General features: G+C 39.0%; 2 protein-coding genes across 2 annotated transcripts in view; both read right to left on the minus strand.

Annotated features, from left to right (window-relative positions):
- Positions 1–19,341, minus strand: part of CNTNAP2 (contactin associated protein 2) — a 2,725,119-nt gene that overhangs the window by 1,366,840 nt on the left and 1,338,938 nt on the right. The window lies entirely within an intron of this gene.
- Positions 12,530–13,743, minus strand: LOC140533086 (spermidine synthase). Its single transcript, XM_072652435.1, has one exon. The coding sequence runs from the start codon at positions 13,582–13,584 to the stop codon at positions 12,775–12,777; it is 810 nt and encodes a 269-aa protein (XP_072508536.1). The 5' UTR covers positions 13,585–13,743; the 3' UTR covers positions 12,530–12,774.

Raw genomic sequence — 19,341 nt, forward strand, 5'->3', positions numbered from 1 at the left:
GAACTTTGGATTTGATTGTGGGACATGGGAGACACTGGCACAGGACTGCTCAGCATGGCATGCCCACATCAGAAAAAGTACTGTGCTCTATGAGCAAAGAAGAATTGAGGCAGCACAATGTAAATGTAGGATGCGCAGAATTGGAATATCTACCCCAAATGTTCACGAGGCCTATCTGTGCCCAATCTGTGGTAAAGCATTCTGAGCTCATTTTGATCTGATCAGCCACAGTCAAACACACAGAAACTTGAGTCTATCATGGTGATGTCATTTTGGTCCTCTTTGAGAAGGAAGGACAACAGCCAACCAACCAATGCTATCTGCTAAAACTCATTCCAATAAATCTCTTGTTTGCCTCCTCATGGAAAACTTGGAAAGAATCCTTCCATTTACCTTGTGATGTAGTTTTATAAATAGTGAGGATATCAAATATTATATGATTCACTTTCTAATATATCAAATCACTAGTACTGGATGCATGTTCTACCAACGTCTAAGTCGATATTCATAGACAATCTCAAGACTGTAAAAGACCAAACATTCTATCAATACTTTTCTTTCTTTGCCATTACCATTGTGCAAGACTAAGGGGATTTCACTGGACAGCATGGCATTTCAAACTTTTCTTTATTTCTTATATTGCCATGGTGAAGGTGTTTATCACCAAAGACCAGATCACTGGTTATAAGATTCTATACTTGGATAGTCTGGTCCTTGGAAAGCAGCCACGGTTTATTGCCAGTACCTTACTCAAAGCCACCATCACGATGGTATAGAACCTTTTGAAGCTTATGTGCTACTGACAAAGTACTCTGAACTCAAGATCAACACTAAACAATTGGAATAGAACTCTGTAGAGGAAACACACCACATATTACTCCAGCATGAAAGAATGAAGGGATAATTCAGCTGATATATCTTTGAAGAAGACATGGTCATGATGGTGTGTAAAGTACCAAACTGCATAATTTTAATGCATCCTCTTTTTAAGGAGATCAAACTCAAATAGCCATACCTGGCTGCATATTGGTACCTATGTAGTAGAGTAGGTAGAGTGCTGGACTTGGCGTCAGGAAAGCCCAAGTTTTGTATATGGTTATGGGTAAATAGCCATAGACTCTTTCAGCCTCAGTTTTGCTGGGGTTGTTCAGACAGTCTGCTTTTTTGTTACGCCGTGGACCATATTGTTCATGAGATTATCTTGACAAAATACTGGTGGTTTGTCATTTCTTTCTCCAGTATATTAAGGTAAATGGAGGTTGAGAGACTTGCCCAAGGTCACACAGATGATAAATATCTGAGAAAACTTCAGTTTATCCATCTGTAAAATGGGGCTAGTGATAGCACCTGCATCCTATGGCTGTTTTTTTTTTTTCAACTTCTTTGGGGGAGTGTGTTTTGATATTTATGAATTTTTCAAATGTGGTTGACTGTGACGCAGTTTGGCATTTTCTTGGCAAGGATATTAAAGTGATTTACCATTTCCTTTTCCATTTTACAGATGAGGAAACTAAAGCAAACAAGATTAGGTGACTTGTCCATGGTCACACACGGTAAATGTCAGAGGCCACATTTAAACTCAAGAAGATGAGTCTTCCTGACTCCAGGTCTTTCACTCTGTGCACTGTGTTATATAGCTATCCTTAGAGTTGTTAGGAGGATCAATTAGGTGATTAAAAAGTAGCTTTTTAATGTTTTTGTTCTTGTTATAATATCTGAGCAATCAATTTACTATTCAAGTTCAGTATTAACAAGCACATCAAATAATTTAGCTTGGTTTTTCTCTTATCTGAAGTAGACAATAGTAAGTTATTATTTTGAGCCCAAATGAGGGACTTACTTTTCACTGGTTTATTTTACAACAGATGCAGCTGGTGGTGCAGTAGATAGAATTCTGGACGTAAAGTCAGGAAGACACAAGTTCAAATCTGACCTTAGAAACTTACTAGCTGTGTGACCCTGGGCAAGTCATTTAACTGTTATTTGCTTCAACTGTTTTGTAGTTTCCTCGACTGTGGATGATAATAGCACTTACCCCACAGGATTGTTGTGAAGAACAAATGAAATAAAAAAAAAAAAAAACTTAAAAAGCGTTTAGCACAATGTCTGGCACATAGTAGGTACTATATCAATGCATACCATCTGCTCATTCTCATTCCGCTTTTATTTTTTGTTTGTGGTCAGTGTAGTAATTTTATCAACTCAAGTGTACGTAATGGGTATTTAAGACATGGTTCCTCGCTTACTAGAGGACCATGGAAATATAAATGGTAATAGGGTGGTTATCCAATAGGTATTTTCTATAAATAAAGGAATGTAGCTGAGAAACTGTCAACTTGTATCTGATTTAGACACAGAGTGCCAGATGTGATTTCAATAGGTATGAGATGGCCCATTATTCTCCTATTTACCTTCTCCTCACAGGATTTTGTTAGATCATTTCTTAAACGTATATAGAGAAAGAACATGACATGGCTTGATGTATTGGAGTAGGGCTGAGGAGTTAGGAAAGTGGTGAAACAAGGGAGACAGAGGCCAGCTTTAGTATACTCCTTAGGTATGTGTAAAGCAAGTAGTAGTATGGTACAGTGCATAAGAGGGTAGACATCAGAGTCAACAAAAATGAGGTCAAGTCCCACTTTTGCACAAGGAGACCCTGAGCAACACGTTCAACAGTCTTAGGTAAAAGAATATAAGTTGCAGCTGGGTTCTCAGTTTGTTGTAGTAGAGGGAGTTTCCATCCTGGGAGTAACAAACTAATGAAATGACAGTCTTGAACAATCATAATAGTGAAAAACATTGAGAGGCACTTTTCTAGGTGTGGAAATAAATTTAAGAAATAAAACAGTCCTTTCACTTGGGGAGCTAGGAGAATAGGGGAAGGACTACCACATATACTATACTTTGACAGGTAAATATAGTGTAATTTCAAGAAACTGATAACTTGAGTGTGGAGTGGTGATCAGGAAAATACTCCCTGGAGGAGGTGGTAACTAAATTTAGCTTTGAGGAAAGTAAAGGATTCTAAACATTGAGGAGAGGAGAAGGTTGTTATCCTCTCTTTGGAACTTGGGAATCAACAAATAGACTAATTTTGCTGGAATAGAAAATGCTTGAAATAGAATATGATGAAATAATTTTCAGTAACTCGTTACATCTGTAAATCATTCCCAAATTTTGCTTCCTTCACCTAAAAGAATGACCCATTTGTGACTATTAAATTTCTAGTTTCAGATGTCAAAAGTAAAGGGAATCAACTGCACAGAAACAGAATCTGGCTACTAGAATGATTCTGTTATCGCTCTAAAAGTTTAGCCATTTCTAGATATCTCAGCATTTTCTATACTTCCCTCAAATATCACTAGAGCTTAGACCTAACAGACAAAACTTATTATTTTAAGGAATTTCAGTATTCATCACCCATCTCTGTGGGACTTATTTAAGTGACAGTAAATACAAAACCCAGCATTTACAAATGTGCTCCATTCAAAATATTCCAGGAAATTGTTCTAATTGTAGCAAAGATATTACAGAAAAATTATCTGTTTAGAAATCAGCAGGAGATAGGAATGTGCTGAATAATTAGCAAATGAGGTTGACTCTATTGTACATCCTTTTTATCTTTCATTGAGTATCACCTGCAAATGCAGGGATTTTTTTCCCTTAACATCCACAGTTCGTTTTCAGTTTATTTTCATGAGATTGCTATGCTGAGAATCTTAATATTCTTAATTATAAAGATTTAATGACTCCCATCTTGAATTCCTCAAAATTGTCTTACAGCTACTGCTAAATTACTACCCACGATCCAGGCCAGTGCTAATCTTTCACCATATTTATGAAGCTTGCTTGAGGTATTACCATGAAATACTACAGTTAAACTTTGATTGATTAGCCAGAATGCTGTTTTTCTGGATAATTTAATTCTGGTTAACTCATGACTAGCTAGAACCACTCACTTTCATCCCCCTTTTAGAAAAATTCCACTCTTTTGGAAAATATTTCTAAAGAGTAGCAATGCCTTTCCAGCTTTACGAAGTCCAATGCAGTAAACATAAAAGATTTTTTGGTGATGGAGGATACTGCAAAGCCTGTTGGGTCATTATCTAAAGCATTTATCTGGCTCATTACACCTTCATGAGGTCAGAAGGTTAGCCTCTATATAAATGCCACATCTATCCACCTTGGCACTGGTAGAACAATGGCCCTATTTATTGTCTGTAAAGACAAGACTTTGTTTAAATGCTAAGAAAACACTTTTTCCAGTTCTTACCCTCCCCTGATAACCTGATTCCTTGATACCTGCTAGATACTGTTTTAATTTGTGCCTCCACTTTGCAGTGCACTGTGATTTTTTTTTTAGTTGGATACATCTGGTTCTGCAAGTCAGAGCTGCAAAACTTGACTGTAGAACTATAGCTCCTAGGACACTTCTGGACTTAGGACACTTCTGTTACCTATCAAACATAGTCTTGGTGGCTGTATTTATACCAGAAATACTAGTGTTTCTCTACATTTAAAAACAAAATCCAACACATACATCTTTTCTTGCAATTTGCCTCCTTTTTCCCAAAATTTATCCTAAGATAAATTGCTTCCAAAATTCAAGCAAAACTGGATCCAGTTTAATTGGAATTCAGGGAATTTCAATCCAGCAGACAATAATCTAGAAATCAAGGATTTGCCTCTATTTTAATTATTAGAATTTTGTTAAACAACTTAAGCAGATAAACTAATTTTCTTCAGATAAACACAACATTTGCTTCACTTTAAGGGCTTAGACATACGACAATATTTGTTGTTCTTTTTGTGATGTGGCACTCAAGCAATTCTTTTAAAAACAGCTACATAAGTACAAAACCAGATACTAACTTAAAGGTTAAGAGCTTACTTCTAAGAAAGCAATTGTGGAAGAAATCTAGCTGAGATATTATCTCAACAGCTTTAGCAAATGAACTCAACACACACTAGATAGCTTTTACTGATTTTAAAAATCTTGACTAGACAAAGGTGTGACACTACAACAAATAAACGCCAAACTATGCTTAAATCTTAGAATTATTAAGTAGACAAATACAGCACAAAAATCATGTATAATGAGCCTGATTTTTCTACCTCCTGTGGTAGAGAGTTGGTTATAAATCTTTCTGGGAAATTCTTCCATTCATGTAGAAAGCTGGGGTATTGCCTTTCTCCCTCTGTCACATTTATAAAGGTGACTGCAAAAATATGGGATTGGTTGGGCTTGGCCCTCTGTATCCGCTAAGCAGAACACTGGGTGGAGCATTTTCTGGGTCATGCAAGGACAGCTCCATCAAAATTGAATGTTTTACTCTTCTAAGCTCAAGCGAAAGTGACAGAGGAAACTTGATTCACTGGTTGTCTCATTTACCTGGGCTGCCAGTTTGCAGACAAGGGACTCTCAAATAGGTAGAAGAAATTATGGAATGGGGAAAGGGGAATTTTCTTCATTCTTTAATACGGCAGAAGTACATTTCCCAGCTGCCCAGAAGCAGCAGAGATTTAGCTTAAATATTTTTTCTTGATGCAGAGTTGTACATCTGCTTCCAAAAATTTTACACTGTATTCCTCAGCGAGACAATTTCCTATAGGAAAAGCAAGTTCACATATGTTTGATATAGGGAATTCTGGGTTAGGAGAATTCATCTACTATTGAAAAAGATCATTGTTGGCACTGTAATGCAGTAGTACTAATGTGTTTTCTTGGGCTACTGAGAGGTCACTTTAAGGGAGATAAAGCCAGGATGTGTCATAAGCAGAATCTGCATTCAAGTCTTTTGGGCTGTGAGGTCAATTCCTTTGTCACTTACTTTCCTCAGTGAGACAGTCTACATAATTTTGGTATATATTATTCCTTAACAATGATGTCTTAAATTTTATCCTGGACAATCTTTACTTCTTTTTCTTCTGAGATTATGCTATCATTCTACATTTCTATAATAATCTTTCTTCCCTTCTTCCTCATGGTCTAACAGTAACTCTGGATTCTCAAAGGATATTTCAGGGAATTTCCAAGGTCCAATAGATCCTACAAAACTGTAAAGACTTAAAGCACAAATCAGATTTCATATTGGGTATTATCTGAGAACACTTTAAGCCCATACCCCTTGTGAAATTACATTTACTCTGTGTCTATACTTGCAAAGGAAATGAATTTAACAGCTTAGTGGAATGTCACTCTATGGGGGTTAAATAGTGGAAGAGAATAAGTTTGGAAAGATTCATTACCAGAAATTTCAACATAAAGCTTTTCAGTCTTTTCTGGACAACAAAGTTCATAACTTCTTAATTAAATATGGAGGAGTTGTAATATATCTTGGCAGAAGGCCCAACCAAATGTTCAAAGTCATGGACTTCTTAAAATATTGAAGGATATTAATTATGCTCTTGGGCCACTACAGAATTACATTTCCCTGACGTATCAATTTGACAAAGTGATCATTAAGCATTTGGTGGCTACGGCATATTTTAAGTTATTCTTGATGTGATGATTGATTTATCAGGTGATTTTCCCTAGGAAATAGTGATAGTCTGTGCTGATGTTGGTTCTTTTATCAATATTCTCTACGTGCATGTGTGTGTACATGCAGGAGCACAACTGTCATAGGACAATCTTCATAGGACAGGTCTGTGTGTGCATTTGTAAAGGAAAATAAAGTTATTAAGATTAAGTGGGATATCACCATGCTGAGGGTGAGTAACAGGGAATGCAGTTAACAAGAAAAATAGCATAAAATGCGTTATTTCTGTACTAGAGAGGAATTAGGCTAAGAGAGTGAAAGGATGATAGACCCTTAAGATCTGAGTATCTAAAGAACTTTTCTAAACCAAGCCCACAATCTGATGAATGAAATGTTTCTACAACATCCCTGAACTGTGGTTATAAATCAACCTGAGCATGAAAAATGTATGGTGTCTCTTAATGAGAATACAGTTAATTGAAACCCTAACATATTTTTCAAATAAACTACTATCTGACCATGATCTATTTCACTCTTGTACTTAGGCAGTTGACTGGAGCTACAGGGAAGAATTCTAGACATACGGCAATTTATTTTGATGCTTTGATCTGTGATATAATAGATGTGGATAATCTCTCCAAAGAGAGAGAAAAAAATATACTTATTCCTTTTGCCCTGAGTGACTCTGGTCTAAGTCCTCCACAAAAGCATATTCTCTCCAGAAATAAGGTCCACCCAATGTGTAAAAGGCTTTTCTTCTAGATCACTTGACATCGAATAGTGGCCAAAAGGAGTACATCCCATAAACACAGTTCCTCTTTTCTTATTAAATGAAAGACAATCATCTTTTCCAGTCAGCAATTTGTTCTATGGTATATTTAACATCATCGTTCTAAGCAATTCATAAGTAGGTAATAGGCTTTAACCTACTCACACCCACCACTCCAATATTCCTTGATTGACCTAGAGCCTTAATTCTTTACAAATTATGATTTTCTGTGCTTTGCAACTATAGAACCTCTGTCAAAAACAGCATTGATATGTTCTCCTAAAGCATTTATAAAATTTATCCTGTATATGGTTGTTTTTTTGGTTACCCTAACATATATAGATATAGATATATCTACATATCTATATATATGTATACGGTTGGATTACTTCCCAGTTAATTATAAATTCCTACTTTAATCTCTGACTTTTAAAAATTTTTTTTCAAATAGCAAGTCTAATCAAATTAAAGTAAACTCACAGATTATGATATTGCAAGTGACACAAGCCCACTCTCCACTGCTCCAACATTCTATGGGTGACATAATTTTTTAGAGACTTTGTCATTTTATTACTTAAAGTTATATGCATCCACCAACATATATTGTTGTCATTCAGTCATTTCAATCATGTCCAACTCTTCATGACCCCATTTGAGGTTTTCTTTGCAAAGATACTGTAGTTGCTTCCCATTTCCATCTCTAGTTCATTTGACAGATGTGGAACTCAGGTAAACAGTGTTAGGTGACTTGCCAAGGGTCACACAACTTCTAAGTATCTGAGGTCTGATTTGAACTCAAGAAGAGGTGTTTTTTCTGATTCCAAGTCCAGTGTTCTAACCACTGAACAACAAAGCTGCCCCAAAGATATATACTTTGAGTTTAATTACTTTGGTTTCTCAAACTGTACATAAACTTTTTTACACCATTACTTCTGTTTTCTGAAATGATACTACTAGTAATCTTTAACCTTCTTCCTTCGCAATATTTTAATTAATTAATTTTTAGTTTTCAACATTCATTTCTGGAAGACTGAGTTCCAAATTTTCTCTGCATCTCTCCCCTACCCCCATCTCAAGAAGGCATGCATTCTGATTACCCCTTCCCTCAGTATGCCCTCCCGTTGGTCATCCCCCATCTTTTCTCCTTCTCCATTACTTTCTAGATTTCTATATCCCATTGCCTGTATATCTCATTTCCCAGTTGAACGTAAAAACAATTAGTATTTGTTTTGAAAACTTAGAGTTCCAGATTCTCTCCCTTCTTCCCTCCCCACCTATCCTCATTGAGAAGGCACACAATTCCATATAGGTTACACATATGTAGTTATGCAACACACTTCCATAATAGTCATGTTGTGAAAGACTAATTATATTTCCCTCCATCCTATTCTCCCCTCCACTTATTCTATTTTCTCCTTTGACCTTGTCCCTTTTCAGAAGTCTCTGCTTCTCACTCCTCCTCTTCTAATCTGTCCTTCATTCTATCACATGCGTCCTTATTCCCTTCCCTGCTACTTTCCTGTAGGGTAAGATATGAAATTGAGTTTGTATGTTATTCCGTCCTTCAGATAATTCGAGGAGGGTAAGGTTCACTCATTCCTTCTCAACTCCCCCTTCTTCCCTTCCATTGTGAAACCTTTTTCTTCCCTCTTTTATGTGAGAAACATAACCACATTCTATCTCTATTTTGCTCCTTCCCCCAATATATTCCTCTCTCACCCTTTAAGTTTATTTTTTTAGACAGCATCCCTTTATATTCAATTGCCTCTTTCTTTCTTTCTTTCTTTCTTTCTTTCTTTCTTTCTTTCTTTCTTTCTTTCTTTCTTTCTTTCTTTCTTTCTTTCTTTCTTTCTTTCTTTCTTTCTTTCTTTCTTTCTTTCTTTCTTTCTTTCTTTCTTTCTTTCTTTCTTTCTTCCTGCCTTCCTGCCTTCCTGTCTGTCTATCCCAGCTACACTAACACTGAGAAAGGTCTCATGAGTTACAAATATCAACTTTCCATGTAGGAATGTAAATAGTTCAACTTTAATGAGTCTCTGATGATAGCTCTTTCCTGTTTACCTTTTCACGCTTCTCTTGATTCTTGTATTTGAAAGTCAAATTTTCTATTCAGCTCTGGTCTTTTCAGCAAGAATGCTTAAAAATTCTGTATTTTACTGAATATACATTTCTTCCCCTGAAGGATTATATTCAGTTTTGCTGGATTCTAATCTTGGTTTTAATCCTAGCTCCTCTGACTTCCAGAATTCCATATTCTAAGCCTTTTGATTCTTTGATGTAGAAGCTTCTAGATCTTGTGTTATCCTGATTGTAATTCCACAATCCTCAAATAGTTTCTTTCTGGCTATTTGCAATATTTTTTTTCCCTGGGAACTCCGGGATTTTGCTGCAATATTCCTAAGAGCTTTCCTTTTGAGATCTCTTTCAGGAGGCAAAAGGTGGATTATTTCCATATTTATTTTACCCTCTGGTTCTATCAGTTGTCCTTGATAATTTCTTGAAAGATAATGTCTAGGCTCTTTTTTTGATCATAACTTTCAGGTAGTCCAATAATCTTTAAATTATCTTTTCTCAATCCATTTTCCAGGTCAGTGGTTTTTCCAATGAGATATTTCACATCATCTTCTATTTTTTTCATTCTTTTTGTTCTATTTCATAATTTTTTGATTTCTCATAAAGTCATTAGCATTCATTTGCTACATTCTGATTTTTAAGGAATTATTTTCTTCAGTGAACTTTCAGATCTCCTTTTCTGTTTGTCCAATTCTGCTTTTTACAGTATTCTTTTACTCATTGGCTTCTTGGATCTCTTCTATCATTGAGTTAGTCTATTTTTTAAGATTTAATTTTCTTCAGCATTTTTGTGGGTCTCCTTTAGAAAGCTGTTGACTCATTTTTAATGATTTCCTTGCATCACTATTATTTCTCTTCCCAATTTTTCCTCTACTTCTCTTACTTGATTTTCAAAATCATTTTTGAGCTCTTCCATGGCCTGTGACCAATTCATATCTTTCTTAGAGTCTTTTGACATAGGAGCTTTGACTTTATTGTCTTCTTCTGGTTGTATGTTTTGATCTTCTTTGTCACCAAAGCAAGATTCTGTAGTCTGAGGTTCTTTTTTGTTTTTTTTTTTTTGTTTGTTTGTTTGTTTGTTTGTTTGTTTGTTTTTACTATGTTTATTCATCTTCCCAGCCAAATATTTCACTTTCTAACTCTTGGTCAAGGTAGGACTCTGTGTCCACTAGGGGTGGGGATAAGGATGTGTGTGTGTGTGTGTGTGTGTGTGTGTGTGTGTGTGTGTGTGTGTGTGTGTACTGTTCTAGGCTTTCTGGGTTTTGTATCAGCAGCTTAATCCCCTGCTGTCTGGGGGCCCAGAGTTTTGGAAGCAGCCACTGCTGCTTCTATTGCTCCTGCTGCCACCACTGCTGCCATCACTGCTGCCTCTGCCACTACCCCATAGCCCTGGGGATGGGGCCAGACCCAGGCCAGACTGTGAGCTCCACTTTCACCCACATCCCAAAGAGTTTTCCCAGTGACCATTTTGGCATTTGCAGGTTGAGAAGTCTGAAAACTGCCACATTTGCCAATGATTCAGTTCTGAGGCCTGCTGTGGTCTGTCTGTGTCAGTGTGGCCCACATCAGACTGTGCTCCCCTCCCTTCCTAGTATGATACATGCTTTCTGTTGACTTCCAGGTTGTCATGGGCTGGAAATTAGTTTCACTCTATCATTTTGTGGGTTCTATAGCTCTACAAATTGTTTAGAGTCAAATTTTGAAGGTATTTGGAGGGCTTTGGGGGAAAGCTCAAGCATATTCCTGTTTTTACTTGGCCATTTTGGCTCTTCCCCCTTTACAAATATAAATCAAATTTATGCTTACCACTTTTATCTTTTCCTGCTATTTATTAACTTGGCAAGCTGATCATTAAGCATTTCATAGCTAAGGTACTTTTTGTACTCTCCTAGTTGTGGTAGTTGATTTAGTGAAATAGGATATAGTGATTGTGTTGGGTTTTTTTTTTTATCAATAACCTCTTTTTTGGTGTCAACAATCTTCAGGAGACAAAGGAGTCTGAAAACCATACAAGCCAGGAAATACTTGATCTTGCTGAGCAGAATTATATTAGTCTTGAACAAAATTCATTTTGAGTACAAGCTTATTTGGAAAATATTAGAGAGAGTTTGAGCAATGCTGGCTCATAAAATGAAAAAAATGCATAAATGAACTTGAAAGCTTGACTCATGATACAACTGACATAGGTTATCCCAACAGCATTTCTAGATGAATCTAGCAGGAAAAAAAATCTATATAAAATAGACCAGATTTAGTAACATTTCTATAAAGGTCTATTCTCACCTTTCTTGAGATTATACAGACTTGTGCTGGTTGGTGCCAGAGGAAAGAACCAGGAGCAATGTGTAGAGATTGCAAAGTTTATGATTTTAGGTTAGTATTCTCTTATCAGACTGGCTTCTCTCATCCACCAGGCAAGTAACCATTAGAACATTTATAAGAAAACGATGACATGGACAGCTGAAACAACAGTCATGCAGCCAAAAATTCCCAAACATACTTACCTAGTACCTCCCCTCACTCCTTATCACTATAAAATAATAACTAGAGTTAGGAACCCTTGTTCCAGGAGTTAGAGAAGGGGAGTGACATATCACTTTTGTGCTTGGGGCAGTGTTGGGAAAGAACCATATTCCTCCTTTTCATTTTTGGTGGGTTAGAGTGATCGCATGTGATGAGTTGGCAAATATGAATTATTTGCATCATAGGCCCCATTATGCTACCTTTTCACCAAAGCCCACACTTTTCCTGGACTTCTTTTTGTCTTTCCAGGGAACTGTCAGTCTTCTAATTGCCCAGGTTTAAAATGTCAATGTCATTCTTAAATCCTCATTTATTCTGACTTACCCCCATCTATCGCATTTCTTGTCAAGATTCATATTTTTTATTATTCTCAACATCTCTCATAAAGGTTCCCTTTTGTCCACTTATAGAGCTGTCACCCTAACTCAAACCCTTATCACCTTTCACTTGAAAGAGTTTAACAGACTCTTAATTGATCTCCCTGCCTTCAGTCTCTTGCCATTCCAATTCATCCTCAGTGCCTTTGCATTAATGTTTTTCCTACACCACAAGTCTTTTTTTTTTTTTTTTTTCAGTTATAAATACACTGTTTGGTGAAGGGGCTTGTTAGAGGTGAGAAGGATCGTTCTGTACACAGATGATCAATATTAAGAGACACTAATTGACCAGACTGGACAGAGACAGGGACAGACAGACATCTTGTACTCTCCCCCCACCCGCCCAGCAGAGCATGGCACGGAGAGCCCCTTGATCATGTCCTGGGTTCGGTAACACTTGGTCAACGGGCGGGGTGGCTGGCAAGGGGCAGGTCCTCAGTCGGGAGGGGGTGCCGAGTGCCAGTCAATACCCTCAGAGCAGGAAAAGGGGCATCCTGGAATGGGCGCTTGTGGCTTGAAGTCCCTGGGAGAGGCCTTGGTGGACATACTGGTCTCACACATCACTCAGAGCCTTGCGGGCAAACTCAGGCAGCACAAAGGCCGCGCGGTGGATGTCAGAGTTGTAGTATTTGAGGTTCATTTTCTCTACTTGCTCCTGGGTCAGCTGCTGCACTGGCTCCCGGAAGTTAGTGCTCGGGGTCTTGCTGCAGAGCATGAAGCCAATCTGGCCGCTGGGGTACGTGGGGATGGTGCAGTAGGCATATTCCACAACAGGGAACAGAGACTTGCAGAAGTGACGCATCTCCTTGATGAGGTCCAGATGCAGCCACTGGCACTCACCCTGACAGCAGACGATCCCATCATCTTTCAGCGCTGTCTTCATCAGCTGGTAATAAGACTCTTTGAACAAACTCTCGGCAGGACCCATGGGGTCCGAGGAGTCAGTGATGATGACATCAAAGGCGTCCTGGTTCTGCTGCATGAATTCAAATCCATCTCTAACGTGTAATGTCAGCTTTGGGCTGGAGTAGCCCACGGCCATGCCTGGCAAGTATTTCTTAGAGACCTGGATCACGTCCTCGTCAATCTCACACTGGACCACAGACTCCACAGATGGATGTTTCACCACTTCCCGAAGGACACCCCCATCCCCACCACCAATGATTAGCACCTTTCGTGGGCTGGGATGGCTGCACAGGGGCAGGTTGGCAATCATCTCCTGGTATGAGAATTCGTCCCTCTCTGTGCACTGGATGACTCCATCCAGCACCAGGACGTTGCCGTAGGTCTTGCTGCGGAAGACCAAGATCTCCTGGTAGCGGGAGCGCTGGTGGTGGAGCAGCTCATCCACCTGCAGGGACATGGCCTGGCCCGGCCACAGGCTGCACGTCTCCCGGAACCAACCCTAGCGGATGGCGGGGGGCCCGGGTTCCATGGCGGGGCCGGGGGACGCACAGGCCGTGGCGGCCGCAGCACAACGGGGCCAGCAGCGCCCGCCCGTCTGCCCTCCCGCCAGCCCGCGCCGCCCACAAGTCTTAACTTTATCACCTCTCCCTTTCTAGCCATCCCACTCAACGCATTACAGTGACTCCCTATCACCTCTAAAAATCAATATTAACTTTTTTATTTATCATTTGAAGCTTTTAATAACCTATTCCCATACTACCTTTCTAGCCTTCTTACACTTCTCCCCACACACTCTGCAGACCAGCTTTATTGGACTACTGGTTGTTCTTCACACATGATGCTCCATTTCCTATATCTATGTTTTTGCATTGGATATTTCCCATTCCTAGAATGCTCACCTTCCTCAATTTTTTGTCTCTTGGAATGCTCAGTCACCTATTCCAAATATTACACATGCTTTTCCCATATTGCAATGTTAATGTCAGGCCAATGAGACAGGGACTTGTTTGTTTTTCATATCTGTATCCCTAGCTCCTCACAGTCTCAGACACACTGTAATTGTCTTACAAATGCTTGCATGCCTGCTTAATTGATTATGTGCAAAGGATCAGATTTGTAAACCTCTGTAGAAAGAGCACTAACTCTAATATTAGGGGAACTGGGTTTTTGATCTATACTGCCTGTATGACATTGCACAAATCCTTCAGCAACCCTGATTATCAACTTTCTCATCTCTAATATAAAGTGGCTGAATTAGGTAGTCTCTGGGGTTGCTTCAAATTGTTGTGAACTTATGAATCCTCCTCTAATGTTGTAAGGTAATTCACAAGTAAATGAAAATATCACATTGCTTTGGAGCTGTCCAACCTTGATCAGTCACGGACAGTATATATTGTCTTTAAAACTCAAGAAGTCTAGTTCAACTAACCACTGGCCTCTTTTTCCCCTCACAGAGCTGCCATATTAGTGATGCACAAAAACATAGGTTATTTTTTGACTATTGTTTATGCAAATAGAACTCTAATATGTTTTATGCAAATGGATCACCACAGTCTTCTCTATTTCTAACCAGGAAAATTGTTATCAAGAATTAAATGCAGGAGGGGAGGAGCCAAGATGGTGAAGTAGAAAGACTCACATACACATAGCTCTGAACACACAAACCACAGAACGGCTAGAGGGGACCAACCCAGGGCGAATTCTGCACCCAGAGACCACGGAATATTGGAGCAAGGGAGATTTTTGTTCTGGAGAGACCTGCAAACCTCTCGCGGGGGGTCCTTCCCGCCGTAGACTGGGCGCCAGGACGGGGAGCAGAGTGCAGTCCTGCCGCGGCCATGACACCGTGAGGAAAAGATCCGAGAGGGCTACGGGGACGGGATCTCCAGCGGCCACGCGGGACCCCCCACCCACAGAGGGACCTGCAAACCTCTCACAAAAGGTCCGTCGCGCTGCAGACGCGGAGACCAGCCTGGACCTGTGGCAGCTGTGGCTCTGAGAGGCACAGATCTGAGAAAGCTCCAGAGACGGGATCTCCAGCAGTGGCACAAGCCCCCCCACCAACAGGTGACTGACGGGGGTAGGTGAGAGAGTCTCTTTGGCGGGTTGAGAGGGGAGTGGGGTGCCCCCATGGCTCAAGCCCCCCCAGGAGATAGAAGCTGAGAGGCGGCTACAGACAGGGGCTCCCCAAACGGGCGGGAGCCTGGATCCATTGTGGAAGGTCTGTGCATAAACCCCCAGAGGGAACTGAGCCAGAGAGGTGGCCCTACCCCTGACCATCTGAACTTAATTCTCACACTGAATAGCAGCCCTGCCCCCGCCAAAAACCCTAAGGCGGGAAGCAGCATTTGAATCTCAGTCCCCAAATGCTGGCTGGGAGGACCAGGAGGTGAGGTGGGTGTGAGGAGGACATTCAGAGGTCAGGTCACTGGTTGGATAAAATGCCAAGAAAAGGAAAAAGAAATAAAACTATTGAAGGGTACTTTATCGGAGAAAAGACACCTCCTCCCTTCCTTTCTGATGGGGAGGAACAATGCTTGCCATCAGGCAAAGACACAGAAATCGAGGATTCTGTGTCCCAGCTCACCCAATGGGCTCGGGCCATGGAAGAGCTCAAGCAGAATTTTGAAAATCAAGTTAGAGAGGTGGAGGAAAGACTGGGAAGGGAAATGAGAGGGATGAGGGAGAAGCATGAAAAGCAGATCAGCTCCCTGCTAAAGGAGAACCAAAAAAATCTTGAAGAAATTGGCACCTTGAGAACTAGCCTAACTCAGCTGGCAAGGGAGGTGCAAGGGGCCAATGAGGAGAAGAATGCTTTCAAAAGCAGAATTAACCAAATGGAAAAGGAGATTCAAAAGCTCACTGAAGAAAATAGATCTTTCAAAACTGGAATGGTACAGATGGACGCTAAGGACTTTATGAGAAAGACAGATATCTCAGAACATACCGCGCAGATTCGAAAAATAGAAGATAATGTGAAATATCTTATTGGAAAAACAACTGACCTGGAAAATAGAATCAGGAGAGACAATGTAAAAATTCTGGGACTACCTGAAAACCATGATCAAAAGAAGAGCATAGACATCATCTTCCATGAAATTATCAAGGAAAACTGCCCTGAGATTCTAGAACCAGAAGGCAAAATAAATATTCAAGGAATCTGCAGAACACCGCATGAAAGAGATCCAAAAAGAGAAACTCCTAGGAGCATTGTGGCCAAACTCCAGAATTCCCAGGTGAAAGAGAAAATACTGCAAGCAGCTAGAAAGAAACAATTCAAGTATTGTGCAAATACAATCAGGAAAGCACAAGATCTGGCACCCTCTACATTGAGGGATAGAAGGGAATGGAATAGGATATTTCAGAAGTCAAAGGAACTAGGACTGAAGCCAAGAATCACCTACCCAGCAAAACTGAGTATAATACTTCAGGAGAAAAAATGGTCTTTCAATGAAATAGAGGATTTTCAAATTTTCCTGATGAAAAGACCAGAGCTGGAAAGAAAATTTGACTTTCTAACACAAGAATGAAGAGAACCATGAAAAGGTGAACAGCAAAGAGAAGTCATAAGGGACTTACTAAAGTTGAACTGTTTACATTCCTACATGGAAAGACAAAATTTGTAACTCTTGAAACATTTCAGTATCTGGGTACTGGGTAGGAGTACACACACACACACATGCACACATGCACACATACATAGAGACAGAGTGCACAGAGTGAATTGAAGAGGATGGGATCATATCTTAAAAAAAAAAAAATGAAACCAAGCAGTGAGAGAGAAATATTGGGAGGAGAAATGGAGAAGTTATATGGGGCAAATTATCTGTCATAAAAGAGGCAAGCAAAAGACTTATTAGTGGTGGGATAAAGAGGGGAGGCAAGAGAAAAACATGAGGTCTACTCTCATCACATTCCACTAAAGGAAAGAATATAATGCACACTCATTTTGATAGAAAAACTTATTTCATAATACAGTAGAGTGGGGGACAGGGGCACAAGCAGTGTGGGGGGGAGGATGGAGGGGAGGGCATGGGGAGGAGAATGCAATACGAGGTCGACACTCATGGGGAGGGAAAGGACCATAAGAAAATAGAAGTAATGGGGGACAGGATAGGGTGGAGGGAAATATAGTCAGTCCTATACAACACAACTAGTATGGAAATCATTTGCAAAACTAAACAGATATGGCCTATATTGAATTGCCTGTCTTCCAAGGGGAAGGGGTGGAGAGGGAGGGAGCTAAAGAAGTTGGAACTCAAAGTGTTAGGACCAAATGTAATGTTCTTACCACTGGGTAACAAGAAATACAGGTTAAGGGGTCAAGAGAGCTATCTGGCCCTACAGGACTAAAGAGAAGACAGAGACAAGGGCAGGGAGGGAGGATAGAGGAGAGAGCAGATAGGTCACAGGGGCAATTAGAAAGCTTGGGTTTGGGGGTGAGGGGATAAAAGGGGAGAAAATTTGTAACCCAAAATTGTGTGAAAATAAATGTTAAAAGTTAAAAAAAAAAAAAAAACAAAAAAAAATAAAATAAAATAAAAAAAAATAAACAATTAAATGTAAACATTAGATGTTAAGGTAAGTCTTTTCTTCTTTTTCTCCATCAGGAACACTGCATCTGGTATGTAAGCACACTCTTACCATTTAGAAGTCTACTTTCCCCCCCTCATCTTTTCAATTTAGTCCTTCAGTTACCATAATGGGCTTACGCCAAAAGAGTGGCAATTTCCAGCCCTAGAATTATATCACGTTCATTGTTCAGTCTTCTGAGATTGGTTCAGTTAACAATTTTCATATCTCCTGCACAAAACACTTTATGTGAGTATAATGTTACAGTGAGTTTAATCTGGCTAACAGTGACATAGTTTAACGCTTCATAAATTCTCTGGTTTGCCAACCAACTGAATGCAGCAAACTAACTGACAAGGTGATTGGTATATCATTGCTCATGGTGATTTATGCAGAAGGATTATAATTAAATTCCTTTCTTTAGGACACTTCATGCCTAGAATGCATATCAGGGTGTCTTCAGCCCTCGAGCTTTTACTGCTGCTGTGCTAATGTCACATTTAGTTTTCATTGGTTAGAGAAATAATATGCAGATGATATGTGATGATGACCCCAAGAAAAATCAATAAAAATTTCTTACTTTGACATTCTTATGGTAAGAATATTGCAATAAAAAGTATTCTTTGAGGTTCATTCACTCTTGCTATGACATGGTTCTATTAACAAGTGAGATGCGAGGCAACATTAAGAAGATTCATATGTGATTTGAGTAACAGATTGAGGGAAAAAAATGTGGATGCTGGCAATGTGAGCTTTTCAAGAAAACACGTTTTTCAAGAAACATATATGCAAATAAGATTGTATATGTAATGGATTATCCCTGTAGATTGGTTGACTGAATTTTTTTTCTCTACTACAAGCTGTGTGCCAAGTTCTACAAGCACTGTAGATTATATGCATGATGGGGGATTTTTATGACTTCCTAGGGCTCTGAAGGAGTTATGTTTCCCTGGTGTCTTTAACATTGACTTGACCTAGATCTAAATTCTGCAATGATTCATATAACTTGAGGTCACAAAATTTGTCTTGAAAGAAGCATAGCAGTTATATAACAGGTATGAGAAAATCATGAAGATCAAATGAAATAACATATGTAAACCATTTTGCAAATATTAAAGTGCTACAAAATCCTGGCTATGAATTTTTATTCTTAATACAAGACACAGTAAACTAAAGAGTGTTGCTAAAATTTAACAATCTAGAATTGTAAAAATATTTAAAGAATATTGTTTAAAAATTGCCCTATCATTTTTATCAATAAATACGTAATGTGTACATATGATACACATAAAATATATGTGTGCATGGTCTTTTACAGGTTTAAATCTATGGTTGTATAAAATGTGTATATTCAATTTAGAGATGTACCTACTTGTAAATTTATAATGTGAAATCATTTGCCCTGAATATTGTAATATAAGTGTATATACTCTTTATTTCCTGGGAACTATAAGTCATGTAAATGAAAAAGTTCTGAATTTGGAATCAGAGGACCTGGATTCGAATTCTAATTATGGTATTTAAACCATTATATTCATAGTTAGGTCACATAACCTCTATGAGTCTAAGTTTCCTGATCTGCAAAAAGAAGGGCTAGGATTTAATGATCCTTTAGCTCTAAACCAATAAATCTATGAGAACA

The sequence above is a fragment of the Notamacropus eugenii genome, chromosome 3, assembly GCF_028372415.1.
Source record: "Notamacropus eugenii isolate mMacEug1 chromosome 3, mMacEug1.pri_v2, whole genome shotgun sequence".
Lineage (NCBI taxonomy): Eukaryota > Metazoa > Chordata > Mammalia > Diprotodontia > Macropodidae > Notamacropus > Notamacropus eugenii.

Bases quoted from the DNA above. Each gene is read 5' to 3' on its own strand.
- LOC140533086 (XM_072652435.1), bottom strand. From the start codon at position 13,584: ATGTCCCTGCAGGTGGATGAGCTGCTCCACCACCAGCGCTCCCGCTAC.